This window comes from Conger conger, chromosome 14 (genome assembly GCF_963514075.1).
Source record: "Conger conger chromosome 14, fConCon1.1, whole genome shotgun sequence".
NCBI lineage: Eukaryota > Metazoa > Chordata > Actinopteri > Anguilliformes > Congridae > Conger > Conger conger.
Genome location: NC_083773.1, coordinates 33710666 through 33726175, shown reverse-complemented (window position 1 = coordinate 33726175; position 15510 = coordinate 33710666). Strand labels below are relative to the sequence as shown.

Below are 15510 nucleotides of genomic sequence, written 5' to 3'. Positions count from 1 at the left end.
TACCATTACTTAGGGCCAAGGGGGGCAGACACACCACGTCTATGTGGGGCAGGGGGGCCACATACCTGCAGGTGCTTCATCTGGCTGCGGATGACGGCCACCAGGTTGCGCACGTTGGTCGGGTCCCTGAAGTCCAGGGTGGGGGAGCTGGGGCAGCTGCCCGCGGCGGTGCTGATGGGCGACTCGCTGCTGCCGCTGCTGTCCGTGTCCGTGGAGAGCCTCTTCCCCAGCAGGTCCCCGGAGCAGCGCCTGCGCGGGGGAGGGCCCCGCCCGCCCGGCCCCGCCCGCGCCGTCTGCCTGTAGAAGTCCAGCGTGACGCGGCTGGGCGTCAGGTTATTGCAGACGCAGATGTGGTGGTACAGGTTGGCCAGCTCCTCGGAGAAGGCCAGCAGCTCCTCCTGGGCCACGCTCAGGTGGCCCTCCGAGTCGATGGCCACCTTGCGCGTGGCCCCGATCTCCTTCTCCAGCTGGCCGATGCGGTCCTGGTCCTGGCGGCTGGCCTTGATGCAGGCGCGGATCTTCTCAGCCAGCTCCAGCGCCTCGCCCCTCCAGCGCTCCTTCTCCTGCCGGTACCGGCCATCCAGCGCGGAGTAGCGCTGGCCCACCTCCAGCAGCTCCTCCCGCAGGCTCTGCACCTCCTCGCTGGCCGCCCGCATGCGGCTCTCCAGGACCTCCGCCCCGTTCACGTCCAGCTCGTAGTCGTGGCCGTTCTCCAGCGCCCCCTGCTGGTCGCCGGCGCCCTGCGCCCCGCGCTGGCCCTGAAGGCCATCCACCTGCAGCGCCATCTTCTTCAGCCTGGCCTCCTGCTCCGCCTGCGTCTCCTTGGCGACCAGCAGCTGCATCTGCAGCTCCTGCACCGTGGAGCCCAGTGCCGCCTTATCCATCTCCGCCTGGAGGACCACGCACACTCTCAATATAATGCCATGCATTACACATCAGAGCAACACACGCTTTAAATGCCAGTAGATCAATGCACATTGGAACACACTTGGAATATAATTTATTTTGCACACTCTAAATATTATAATAACATTATATAGCAATATACACTGGAGAATGTAAAACAGACACACTAGAAATGGGACATTTGTGTGAATTTTGAGGCCCAGCTAGCTTAGGTACTTAGCTCTACCTACTTACATATTTACCAGGCTAAAATCTATTACAGTCTAGCAATTAGGTCAATATATTACCACAAATTATATAAAATGTACTACATTACAAATTGTACATTTTATGAATTCTAGCCAAACAAACTTCAGTAAAAATCAGTCTACTGTAGCTACAATGGAAGATGCTCTGCCAACAGGATTAACAAAACATGACTTTATGCTTTGAGTTAAAGCACTGATGCAGCCTTCATCAGGCTGCACAGCTGTGTCATACTTCCCTGTCCTGTTCTGTTCTCATGCCAGTAGAAACATCATTGTATTTTACTGAGAGGAAAACGGCAAGGTATGGTATTTTACACAGGATGTGGTGTCGGGTACCAGAGAAACAGGAAGTCGCTTTGGTCGTCTGTGATGCTTCACTGAACTCCACAGGAAGAGAAACCCATAAATACTGAGCCAGCAGACCAAGCACTGTTGTGACTCACGCAAGTTTAGTGTATGCAGCTAGGATACTGCTCAAACCAGCAGCCTGGGAGAGGGCAGCTGCCCGTTATAAGCTTCACAGCAGCAGTATTAAATTACGCACAGAGTGGAAAAAGCCCTACAGCTGTAAACAAGCATGGCGAGCACCAGGGACCAGCATAGTTCATAGGCTACGGCAGGAGCTGTCGCTGGAGGGTGATGGTTAAGGCTAAGGGCCTATAGCTCAGGGTTAGGGGTTTGGGCTCAGGGTGTAGGGCGTAGGGCACAGGGTGTAGGGCGCAGGGCTTAGGGCATAGGGTGTAGGGCGTAGGGAACAGGGCTTAGGGCACAGGGCTGTGGGCACAGGGCTGTGGGCACAGGGCGTAGGGCACAGGGCGTAGGGCACAGGGCTGTGGGCACAGGGCGTAGGGCACAGGGCTGTGGGCACAGGGTGTAGGGTGTAGGGTGTAGGGCTTAGGGTGTAGGGTGTAGGGCTTAGGGTGTAGGGCTTAGGGTGTAGGGTGTAGGGTGTAGGGTGTAGGGCACAGGGTGTAGGGCTCAGGGCTGAGGGCATAAGGCTGAGGGCACTGGGTGTAGGGCTGAGGGCGCAGGGTGTAGGGCTTAGGGCACAGGGTGTAGGGCTGAGGGCACAGGGTGTAGGGCTTAGGGCACAGGGTGTAGGGCTTAGGGCACAGGGTGTAGGGCTTAGGGCACAGGGTGTAGGGCTTAGGGCACAGGGTGTAGGGCTGAGGGCGCAGGGTGTAGGGCTGAGGGCACAGGGTGTAGGGCTGAGGGCACAGGGTGTAGGGCTTAGGGCACAGGGTGTAGGGCTTAGGGCACAGGGTGTAGGGCTTAGGGCACAGGGTGTAGGGCTTAGGGCACAGGGTGTAGGGCTTAGGGCACAGGGTGTAGGGCTTAGGGCACAGGGTGTAGGGCTTAGGGCACAGGGTGTAGGGCTGAGGGCACAGGGTGTAGGGCACAGGGTGTAGGGTGTAGGGCTTAGGGCACAGGGTGTAGGGCTGAGGGCACAGGGTGTAGGGCTTAGGGCACAGGACATAGGGTTGAGGGCGCAGGTACCTGCAGGAGCTGCTGTTGGAGCTTCTGGCTGTCGGACAGGTGTAGCTCGCTGAGCAGGTCAGAGACCAGGCTGGGGGCGGGGGGGCGCAGGAAGATGTCGCTGCTCCGGGGCGTGGAGAAGCGCAGGTGGCCGTTGGAGCGGGAGGCCAGGCCGGGGTTGTAGCCGCTGTCCTGGTCCTCGCCCTGGCCCTCGTCCTGGCTCTCCTCCAGCTGCTCCAGGTGCAGCTGCAGGTGTGCGGCCGAGCCGAAGGGAGCGGCGGCCAGGGCGGAGAGCTCCCGCCGCAGGCTGTTCTTCTGCTCCCGCTCCTCCTTCAGCGCCTCCAGCGCCTCCTCCAGCTGCCGCTCCGCGATCTCCCTCAGCCGCCCCGCCTCCTCCAGGTGCGCCCGCAGAACCTCCAGCTCCTCCTCCTTATGGGTCAGCTCCAACTTCACCGCTTCAAACTCCACCTGCAGCAAACCCATGGCATTGTTAGCCGTAAGCTAAATCACACCCGTCCCAATGTTAGCCATAAACCCGTATCACACCCGTTGCAATGTTAGCCATAAACCCATATCACACCCGTTGCAATGTTAGCCATAAACCCATATCACACCCGTTGCAATGTTAGCCATAAACCCATATCACACCCGTTGCAATGTTAGCCATAAGCCCATATCACACCCGTTGCAATGTTAGCCATAAGCCCATATCACAACCATAACAATGTCAGCCTTAACCTATATCCCATCCGTAACATTATCAGTGACAACCCATATCACACCCAGGGTCCTCCCCAAACAATGTGACGGAGGTGGCTATGCTGTTCCCACACTTGCACTACTGTGTAATGAAAGTAGCCAGCGTCACCTGCATGTTGTTACTGCTCTACCTATTCACAGTCAGGGGAGAGACGTGGTTTCCGTTAAACCGCAGAAGCAGCAAGTCTACTAGTCAGAAAAGTATCACAGCTTACTTTGTCAAGGCTGGAAAAAATGAATCTTTGCTTCAGTCCCGGACTTTCAGTTTGGCACACACAACAAACCAAACAATACAGTCCGCTTTAACAAATGCAAAAAGGTTTTTTTTTGTGCAGAACTAAAATTCAAAACACAGAGTTCCTGCCTGATGACTTAGTGCTATTGTGGCAAATTTTCTTTAGCTATAAATTACGGCCAGTTAACTACAGCTTATAATAATGCATTTGTGGACGCACCAAAAATGTATGGAGTCATATTATTCTTTTGCACCCAAAATAATATTTTATTTTGGAGTGTATTTTCATAAACATATTTATCTTTCATAGCCCTTCTTATTAGGTTTATCTGTTGAGAAAAAATAAAATGTAAGATTACTTTCATCACTGGCCTAAATGATTTCTGGTTCATAACCATTGTTATGTGAAGGCATTTTTGTGGGTGGCCTGAGCACCATTCTTGAAATATTCTGTAGACACCCATAACAATGTCAGCCATGCTGACCTACATTCCACTTGTACCAATGTCAGCCACAGCCCATATCACAACCATAATAATGTTAACTTAGCTATAATCCTTATCATAATAATAACCATAACCCATATCACATCCACAACAACAGCTATGGCCTGCCTGTCTTACTACCAAAACAACGTTAGCCACAACTTACATCATATTATTACCCACAATAACATGAGCCATAACCAGTATTACACACAACTGCTCCTTGCTGTATTCCTAACAATGAGATGGAGAAGAAGAACAGAGGGCAGGAGATAGAAAGGAGTACACAAACTGCCCAAGGATATGAGCTTACTAAAGTGCACTTCAAGCATGACACATTTTCAACAAAGAAAACAAAAGGACACAGGAAAAGCAAGCTGTTCCACAAGCATAATTTAGAGCAGGTTACTAGGTGCAAAAGAATAATGTGAAGTTATAAAAGAGTGCCGCTGTTATGCTTCCGAGAGATGACCTAACTTAGTGAGCAGTGATTTCGCGTTTCTACAGTGCCATTCCAAAAGCACGCACGCACGCACGGACACACAACGAATGCAAGACTCGCATGCAACAAAATGCCTACTTTATCAGGCGGGTCATAGAACATTTACCATGGTAACGATGGGGTATGTTTTGAAGGGCCTGCGACAGTTTTCTTCCACGTTTAAAAAACCTGCAGCTCCGCCACTCCTCCCTGCTCACGGGGAGCGTGTGACCAAGCGCAGCTCCGATTAAGTCACCGCTTCACTATTCCAGACATGTGAGGCTTTATCTAATTAGCCGTGGGAGGCAGGCACAGTCCTGGCCTGGCCTGCTAAGTCCCGAATTTAGCCGACGCGTGATCCGGGTAAACAAAATCTTCTCCAATTGTCCATTGTCTTTTCGCCCCTTGAGTGCCATTGTTGCCGAATGCCTGGGATTGCGGCGAAACAAAAAGCCGCTTGTGCCCGGTCGATTTCGCTGAGAAAACACAATCATGAGACACCGACAATGTTTCAGCCCCTTAACGGGGCGGACAGGCGCTTACAAGGGCCGGCACTGTCCGCAGGTCGGGCAGAATCCAGCCCAAACCCAACAAATGAGGCTGAAACGCTTTCAATGTCTCCTTCCATTGTAACCGCTGGCCAATATGTAACGCAAGCGTTTGCACACATATCTGTATGCGCTACAGGAATGTGGCCCGATCACCAGACGGGGCCTGGAGTGCCTGTATCATCAGGACTGTTTTCATTTAGCCGTTTAAAGAAACAGTCGAACCAAATGGCCCGCGTGAGCAGAAACTGGATAAAGAAAAATACCAATACATTTCACAGGTAAAAGGTCAATAATTTTTAGAATGAGCTTTATTAGAGGTCAGATCAACTGAGAGGATGGGAGAGGGGAGGGAAGGAAAACTGTGGGTTTGCAGATGATGCAGGTTAAACGCAAGGCTTGGTAACATCAACAAGACACCACTCCTGCTAGCTAGCATGTGGTACGTCGATTACCCTCCATTGAATCCCGTCCCTGGCCCAGCCAGAGAGACCCTGCCCTTACCCCACCTGCCTCTGACTGAAACAGGCCGTGGGGCTGCATACTGGACTGGAGGACTGGAGTTAAACCTGCATGCTGAGGCCCACCAGGACTGGATTTAAACCTGCATAGTGAGCCTCACCAGGACTGGAGTTAAACCTGCATGCTGAGGCCCACCAGGACTAGAGTTAAACCTGCATGCCAAGGCCCACAAGGACTGGAGTTAAACCTGGATAGTGAGGCCCACCAGGACTGGAGTTCAACCTGCATAGTGAGCCTCACCAGGACTGGAGTTATACCTGCATGCCAAGGCCCACAAGGACTGGAGTTAAACCTGCATAGTGAGGCCCACCAGGACTGGAGTTCAACAGGCATAGTGAGCCTCACCAGGACTGGAGTTAAACCTGCATGCTGAGGCCGCCCAGGACTGGATTTAAACCTGCATGCCAAGGCCCACAATGACTGGAGTTAAACCTGCATAGTGAGCCTCCCCAGGGCTGGAGTTAAACCTGCATGCGGAGGCCCTCCAGGACTGGAGTTAAACCTGCATGGTGAGGCCCACCAGGACTGGAGTTAAACCTGCATACTGCGGGTATGGTTCAAATATCAACCAAGGTCGTAAGGTCATGTGACACTCTGCAGCTTAAGCGATTAAGTGAAAACAATACACACTGCTACAGTAAGTATTGTGTGGGTGGTGCTCTGGAAACACAATGCACACACTGAACGCAATGTATGCGCTAAACACAATGCACATACAGATGCAGACAATAGGAGCGCACGCAGCCACACACAGGCTTTCACTGCTCAGTGTGAGGGGCAGGCACGCATGCACGCAGCAGCCCTCAGCACACACCCGAACACACAAGCACAGGGAGGACTGTGGGAGCGGCACAGTAAAAGGAGGAACCATGAAGCACAGATGAACACTGAAGGCTAACGGCCATTTCCAGTCCCCAGGCAAATGTTATAAGAGTGGCACTTCACAGGAGAGTCAGGCGTTTCATTTTTCCCCCATTTTTTTACCTCCATTGCACATTTCACTTTTTGTTCTGTCTGTTCAGTTTAACTTACTTTTGATTGTACAAATATTTCCTATATTTAAATTTTGTACATTTTATTTTACATGCGAGCGAGGTGTTTTACAGGAGTTTTAGTGGAGAGAGAGACCAGGGATTTTGGGCATGTGGTGGGAGGTTTGGGGGGTTTGTGAGGGGGAGGCTCTGACCTGGTTCTCCTTCAGCATGGAGACCTGTTTCTGCAGGGAGATGTTCTCCTCCTCCAGTTCTCCGTTGTCCTGGAGCTGCTGGAGCTCCCGCACCTTGTACTCCTTCATCTCCTCCCGGAGCTGCGCCTTCTCCAGCTCCAGCCCCTCACACTCCTGGAACAGAGAGGAGCACAGCTACGCATCACACTCCTGCTCTCAGGGGAGCACAGCTATCCTCCCGTGTGTGTGTGTGTGTGTGTGTGTGTGTGTGTGTGTGTGTGTGTGTGCGTATATGCGTATGTGTGTGTGTGTATGTGTGTGTGTGTGTATGTGTGTGTGCGTATGTGTGTGTGTGTGTGTATGTGTGTGTGTGTGTATGTGCGTATATGCGTATGTGTGTGTGCGTATGTGCCTATGTGTGTGTGTGCGTATATGCGTATGTGTGTGTGTGTGTTTGTATGTGTATATGTGTACGTGTGTATGTGTATGTGTGTGTGTGTGTATGTGTATATGTGTACGTGTGTGTGTGTGTGTGTGTGTGTATGTGTATATGTGTATATATGTGTGTGTGTGTGTGTGTATGTGTGCGTATGTGTGTGTGTGTGTGTGTATGTGCGTATGTGTATGAGCCGGTGTTTGTGTGCAGTACCTTGCGGAGGTGTGTGGACAGGGCTCCCAGCCTGTCGCTCTCAGCCTGGGCGTTGCCCAGCGTGACTCTGGCCTGCCGCAGCTCCCCCTGCAGGACGTCCACGCGCTGCGCCATGGCGGCCTCCTTACTGGCCGTCTCCTGCAGCAGGCTCTCCTCCCGGCTCTCCCCGTCCGCCGCCGCCCGCTTCTGACTGCTCAGCGAGTCCGCCAGGGCCTGGGGCGAAGACCAGACTACTACACAACCGCAACTCGAGCCCACAGCAAAGCCTTCAGCTCCACCGATCGCACACAGCTCCTGCTGAATCTCGCTCGTGTGCTCCAGGGTGTATCGCACACCAGCGCCAGGGACCTTTAGGTCAGCGCTATTCACCTCCACGTCCTGCGGGCCGCAAGGTCTGTAGGCATTCGCTACAACCGTGCGCTACACCACCTGATTTCACTCATTATTTTACCTGCGTGGCCCATATCATAAGCTAATTGGGTGGTGTAGCAAAAGGTTGAAGCAAATGAGGGCTATATGAAGAAATTATGGTACAATTGAGTGTATGAATTTGGACGCAATAGAATTGGGCCTATTGGGCCATGAAACGTTTGCAGTTGCACAGTACAGTAGGTTAATCGCTGGTGGTACATGTGGCAGGCGTAATTGCGTTTGTGTTTGTGTTCTTTGCTTGTGTACATGGAACAATATTTAAGCCTCCGTGCCAGCACGCTGATTTAATGCAGCTGCATTCCAGAACAGAATACAGTGCAGTTTACAGTTCTTTGACATTAGTGGCATAACGCGGAAGAGTTACAGCCTCTGCAATATTAGCACTTATATCCCAGAACTGCTAATGGTTCCGTGTTAAAGTGGCTTTACAGGAAGCGGTTATTAGCCCTCCGATATTAGCCATTACATAACACTCACACACTCTCACACACTCTCACACACTCTCACACACTCTCTCACACTCTCTCACACTCTCTCACACTCTCTCACACTCTCTCACACTCTCTCACACTCTCTCACACTCTCTCACACTCTCACACACTCTCACACACTCTCACACACTCTCACACACTCTCACACACTCTCACACACTCTCACACACTCTCACACTCTCACACTCTCACACACTCTCACACACTCTCACACACTCTCTCACACTCTCTCACACTCTCTCACACTCTCTCACACTCTCTCACACTCTCTCACACTCTCTCACACACTCTCTCTCACACACTCTCACACACTCTCACACACTCTCACACACTCTCACACACTCTCACACACTCTCACACACACACATTAGCAGCTTTGGGATATTGGAGGGTTCATGCAGAACAGTTAGCAACTGTTAGCAGCTAGCCATTTAACACAGGGTAGGTAACATCTGCAATGTTAGCGGTTTAGTGTCAGAAGTATTTAGTAGCTATCTGACATCAGGAGGTTAATGGGGAACAGTTAGCGACTCTCAAATATTAGCGGTTTAACACGGAACCATTAGCAGCTCCATGAGAAGGTTCACAGGAAATTCATTCACTCTCCAGAATTAGCAGCTTAACGCAGCGCAATTAGAAGCTTTGTGACACTACATGTTCATGTGAGACAGCTAGCACTGCTCCAATATTAGCCTTTTAACATAGGACAGCAGAGAAAAGAGGTTTACGGTTAGACCATCGGCTTTCTGATAGTTTAAGATGGGACAGTTGTCAGCACTCTGATAGCAGCGGCTTCACATGAGCTCTGATGTTCGGGGGCAAGACCATTAGCAGTTCTGGTGATTTAAGTGGGTTAGCAGGAAACGGTTATTAGGTCTCCGATATTAGCAGTTTAACACGGAACCATGAGCAGCTTTGCAACATTAGCATGTTAAGACGGGACAGTTTGCAACGCTCTGGTATTAGCGGTTTAACACGGCACAGTTATCAGCAGCTCTGTATCAGGGGTTTAACACGGAACAGTCAAATAGCCTTTTACTGGGCTTCGCAGTGACAGTGTCAGGACCAAATGCAAAGAATGCGCATGTGGCAGGGTGGGACATTGGCTCAGGCGGTAAGAGCAGTTGTCTGGCAGTCGGAGGGTTGCCAGTTCGATCGCCTGGGCTGTGTCGAAGACACCTAACCTCTAAATGCGGTTGGCATGCAGCCAATCACCGTTGGTGTGTGAGTCTGTGTGTATGAATGGGTGAATGAGAAGCATCAATTGTACAGTGCTTTGGATAAAGGCATAATATAAATGCCAGCCATTCACCATTTACATGGTGGGGGTGGCGTGGGCAGTGTCTGGGGCTGGAGCTGCAGTGTGTGAGTGTGGAGCTGCAGGGTGTGTGGAGCTGCAGGGTGTGAGTGTGGAGCTGCAGGGTGTGTGGAGCTGCAAGGTGTGTGGAGCTGCAGGGTGTGTGTGTGTGGAGCTGCAGGGTGTGTGTGTGTGGAGCTGCAGGGTGTGAGTGTGGAGCTGCAGGGTGTGTGGAGCTGCAGGGTGTGAGTGTGGAGCTGCAGGGTGTGAGTGTGGAGCTGCAGGGTGTGTGTGGAGCTGCAGGGTGTGAGTGTGGAGCTGCAGGGTGTGTGTGGAGCTGCAGGGTGTGTGGACCTGCAGGGTGTGTGGACCTGCAGGGTGTGTGGACCTGCAGGGTGTGTGGACCTGCAGGGTGTGGGGAGCTGCAGTGTGTGTGTATGTGGAGCTGCAGGGTGTGTGGAGCTACAGGGTGTGAGTGTGGAGCTGCAGGGTGTGTGTGGAGCTGCAGGGTGTGAGTGTGGAGCTGCAGGGTGTGAGTGTGGAGCTGCAGGGTGTGTGGAGCTGCAGGGAGTGCGGGCGAAGCCTCACCTCTCTGAGCTGCTGCAGCTCGTGTTTGAGCGCCTCATGCTCCTCCTCCAGCTGGCTGTGCTTGCTCTTCAGAGAGGCGCTCTCCTCCAGCACGGCCAGCCCGTAGCGCGCCGCCTGCAGCTTCTCCTCGTTGGCCTCCTGGAGCTCCAGGCTCAGCCTCTCCACCTCCGCCTGCAGGGACCCGCCCTCTGCCTCCCCGTCCTCCAGCATGCTGCCCCACCGCCGATCCCACAGCCACCGTCACTCTGCCAGCAGCCTGGCACCCTGCATGGGCTCTCTGCAGAGAGGAACGCACAGCCGTTACTGCCTGCCACTGCAGACGCCACTGTCGCCGCGCAACAAGAAGGTCCTGGGTTTGAGCATTTCTGTGTGGAGCTTGCATGTTCTCCACCGTGTCTGCGTGGGTTTCCTCTGGGTACTCCAGTTTCCTCCCACAGTCCAAAGACATGCATGTTAGGGTATAAGTGTATGAAAATGAGCTCATTAGCTAACTCTGGCACATTTACATTGATGCGGAAACAGGAAATGTTGATTAATGTGCACTGTCCCTGATCAATAAAATAAATAAATAAATAGTGAATCACAAGAAGCACAGGCATTACATTAATCTTATCCAAAGTGACTGATTAGACTGATTAGACTAAGCAGGGGCCATCGATGCAGACTGTTCCACTGCATGGTCAATGTGTTAAGCACCAGACACCAGTGATACTGCACGACTGATGTGATCAACGCATCTCCTCTGCCCTGCAATAATGCCGGTTTGTAGTAAGTTATGAGGTGAACCCAGCTCGTTAAGCACACCGAACAGGGCTGAAAAAGTGAAACGCTGCTTAAAAACATACTAATCCAAGTTTAAAGCCGTGAGGCATGTCATAATGCGATTAGCGATCCTTAAACCGGCGCACGTTTGGGGACTCTCTGTGAAGACGGCAGAGCAGGATCAGTTTAACGGCGACCGACTTATTTGCTCGAGAATCGCGACATATTCTCAGACAATGCACGTTTGCATACTCACAATGAAGAATGCGACTCTGTACTTTGCATGGTCATGCGTACCTGGCGGCCCCAAGTGGAAGCATTACAAGCACACAAGGACTGGGCATTGACACCAGCGAAAAATGCATTACATGCAGGCCTTAACCTGGCAGAAACCTTCTGGATGATACAAAGGAAGTCTGACATTTGCGATGATGACAGTCTGCCCCTTGCCATCCGTAAGGACACATGCTCGCTCAGAGAGTACTGCAGAGACAAAATGACAGAAGCCTTTAGGCCTATTACAGGTCTCCTAACAAAACAAGATTAGAGCACCAGGCAAGCCATCCCTGCACGTGGGTGATGCATAACCCCGGCAGAAACACCATACACAAGTGGTAAGAAGGGGGCCATGTGGTATGTCACCTCTATTAAACTGTGTCCCTGGCTGCTAAACACTATTGTCTGCCCAACAGCTGCACTGCCAATGCATCCTAGTCTGACTGCTGTTATAATGCTCCTCTTACATACAATACGTGTATTCAAACCTACAGGAACCTGCCAGATAAAGTTTGATCACTGGATGATATCCATGCTTAAATCACCCTGAGATGGCAATGTTTATTATAAGTACACATTTAACAAGTTCCTTTGAATCGATAAGCGAAAATAATTAATAACCAAATTATCAGTCTGTCTAACTATCAAGCTGTTGGATGGCACGGTTGACTTCTGTTTTTACAGAATTAGTAAGTCCAAAAAAACCACACAGTACACACACACACTCACATTTAAGTATGCAGTAACGATAACTAGTCAGTCTCACGCAACCTGCCAATGTTTTAATTGACTAGCTATGTACGCGAAATATCAGTTTAAACAAAGGACTCTGGCAACTTTCAGACAGCAATGGCTCCCAATTACAAACCCAGCTAAAAACGCAATAGTGAAACCGTTTTCTTACGTTTGTTAAAGTTGTTAGCTAGTAAGCTATCGCTGGCTCACTTCACTGGAAACACATCATACGCAGTAACCGTACGCTAAAGCTTTAGCATTGCTCACAGATGCACATGTTTGACAAAATAAGCTAGATGACGTAATACGAAGAGACGAGTGATTCCATTCCTCTGTCAGATTGTTTGACGACTAACTAGTATTTGGGAGCCAGCTAAATTAGCTGTCAAATTTTAACTTTACAAAGTTAGCTAGCAAGCAAATTCTGGAGTGAAATGCTTCGTGGCCTTGTTTGTGAAGCAACTATCTGGTCAGATGGCCCCAAGAAGGGCGAAATTGACAAGATATATTTTCAGCTTTACGTTAGTCTAGCTAACTAGCTAGCCTAAAACGACTTCCTGTCTGGCACTACCCCCACCGAGATAGCTACACAGAGCCTTGCCGCGAATCTTCACAAGTTATCGGGTTACTGTGCTCAATTTGCGTTTCCAGCGAATTTTAGACCTAAACATACACGATATAGCCTAACAAAATAACTGATTTTTTGTTCTATTTAGCTAACCAACTAGCTAGCTGCATTAACACCAAAGCAAATTACTTAAGTGGACAATTAACGTTAGCTAACGTTATGGCGAATGTAATATCGCTCAATATCAACACAATATCGTCGACCGAACGTTTAATGTTAGCTATGAAAAGACAGGGATAGCTCTAGCAATACGGAAAGCATACTTAGCCAGCCATCGTCTAGCTAGCGAACACTTCGGGTGGTGCCGAGATGGCTAGCTAGCTAGCTGGCTCGCGACGGCTGGCTACAGAATCTACAAACTTATCCACAACGTTGACTCATCATTGTGAACTTGTCAAACTCCAGCTTGATAAACTGAGCTCGCAAATATTTATTTCGTATCAAATATCAGCAAAGACAGTCGTAACTTACTGTTGTTATCTTGCCTGTCATAAAAATTATTAAAACCATGACGAGACATCTTAAAAAAATGACATACACAATTCTTAGCTAATGTTAGCTAGCTATCATTACCTTAACTAACATTAGCTAGTGCTGTAATTAGTCCCTTTTTAAATTTTTTACACAAAATATTAGATTTTAACGGGCTTTTGGTGTTTGCAATGGGCTATCTGTTTCAATTAAGGTGTTGGCGGTTATTGTGTACAAAGTCAGCTCTGGTATAACTTACGAGTGTGTTTGGTCTGAACTCCTCTTGAAGCTTTCAAAGTCCGTGCGCGCCGAACAAGTCAGAGGGTTTGGGAGAGATGAGACGGCTCCCCCTTCCCGTTTCACTGGCTGTTCAGGGCGTCATGCTGTGGTGTAGATTCGTACGGCACGCCGTTCAAATGGTCTATTCTCTGTTTATTATCACTAAATCCACTTTTTACAAAAACAATGAACTCGCAGTGTGGCGCCCTAAAACATAGTCCAAATGTTAAATATTTGATCGATATTTTCCGATCTATAAAAAAAGTGGGTGTCTCACCCTATTCATCTAGACACGTTCCAGACCATCCATATAACACAGGATCAGCGAATGGAAGTAGCATGCGCAGCGTTGACGGTGGAAAAGCTGTCCTCGTCCGAACAACACGCAGACAACACAAATATTAGAAAACGAGTTAATTTTAGTGTGAAATTTCATCAAGCCCAACGAATTCAGTGTTGTGATCTTATGCTTCATAATATTGTTTAAACCAATTAGGTACCAAGCACCAATGCATGTATAGGCACATTACAATTAGGGGCCAAGCTGCAATGGTGCGAAAACAGTTCTTGTAATTATGCGATTTCCCCCCCCACTATTAATAGTTCCTGGTTGCCACGGGAGTCTATGGCAGCCCCTAGAACCACTTGGAAGATTTCTTTTTTAAATATTGCACACTGATATAGAACCGGCCAACGTATCTATCGGGTCTGTTCATCTATCCCTCTAGCGTCACCAACAGGCCAAACACTAAACACTTTGCCAGTAACTTTTGAACCGTTTGGCCTCGACCATGGGTGTGCAATTCCGTTCCTGAAGGGCCGGTGTGTATTCAGGTTTCTGTTTCCGAATTACCCAGGCAAAATGAGCGAAATAGCTGTATGCACAAACTCTGGCTGATCCGTAGATTAGACCATAGTAAATCGTTTCATGTTGGGGCACAAGAAGTCTTTGGCTGTCATTCAACCGCTCATCAAGAAAAGTAGATAAAAGGTTAGCTAGATGGTGTAAATGTTAAGGCTAATTAAGTAACAAAAAACTGACATGAAAACTAGAAACGGTACGACCATCATGGTTAAATCTGGCCTGTGATTCTTATTCCTTTTCTTCTTAAAAGGAAGAAAAGGTCGTTAAAATATATATATTAGTGCATTACTGTCACCTACTGAATATGCTACATTATCTCTTCTTTATTTATTAAAAAAGCCTCCCATTCCTAAACCCACATTCTTTACAGTTTACATGATTTCCCTGGCGTCTGAATCTCGTTCCCCTTCACATCAGTTACTCCTAAAACTTCTCACTAGCACAATTTTGGAATGAATGCCAAAAACCTTCTATCCATATTAATGATTTCTCTGTCTTATCCCCATTGTTCTTTCCCCACTATACCAGCTCTGCCCTGTTCTGTTTCCTCACAATTCCCCTTTCTGCCCTCACTCTTTCCATTGCTTCTGTCATTTGTATTTTATTCTGTACTCTTGTCTGAATATTGTATCTGGATGATGATTCATACTCATGCTTGCGGTGCATCACATAATAAATCAAGTTTTTAAATGAAGAATACTACCTTTAGGCTTTACAATGCTCAGGCAAAGTCTGATCCACAAGACACATTCAGCTGGAACTGACCCCCAAAAAAAGAAGAAAACAAAACACCCAGCATTTTACAGTAGCCTTCTTATAATTTATGGATAGTTTTGACTGTTCAGTATCAACAACAACAGCAATGAGCTCACTGTGTTCATATTACAGTTTCTATGGTATACGTGTGTAGTATAGCCTATATTGTTTGTTAAGAACAATGTAAGAGCTAAGTCATAAAAAGGGCAATAAACATGAAATTATTAATATTGTATCTTGACACACAAACTTGTTTTCCTGTACTACACAGATATACACAATAAGAAAATGGCACAAACACTCAATAAGTACAATACATTCAAGCAACAAAGCTTCCTAAAAAGGAAACTTCATATCCAGGAAACTGGATATGAAGCCGTAAAAAGAATATGAGTTTATAGAGATGGGCCAGCTGACCATCACATGTTTCTGTCTCTGATGACTTCATGCTTCATG

The 15510-nt window shown here is 49.0% G+C and overlaps 1 protein-coding gene across 7 annotated transcripts in view; it reads right to left on the bottom strand.

The window, feature by feature from the left end:
• zgc:162200 (uncharacterized protein LOC558638 homolog) overlaps positions 1–15510 on the bottom strand; it is a 28444-nt gene that overhangs the window by 11792 nt on the left and 1142 nt on the right. For 3 of the 7 annotated variants that reach the window (XM_061218576.1, XM_061218573.1, XM_061218578.1), the window contains exons 3-7: positions 10283–10559; positions 7475–7687; positions 6847–6999; positions 2652–3098; positions 66–890 (exon numbers count right to left, since the gene is read on the bottom strand). In XM_061218576.1, coding sequence (XP_061074560.1) covers positions 66–890; positions 2652–3098; positions 6847–6999; positions 7475–7687; positions 10283–10492 — 1848 coding nt within the window. In that variant the 5' untranslated portion in view covers positions 10493–10559. Of the gene's footprint in view, positions 1–65; positions 891–2651; positions 3099–6846; positions 7000–7474; positions 7688–10282; positions 10560–11426; positions 11528–12224; positions 12706–13413; positions 13828–15510 lie in introns of those variants that run through there. The other 4 variants (XM_061218579.1, XM_061218575.1, XM_061218577.1 and 1 more) reach the window with 4 other exon arrangements.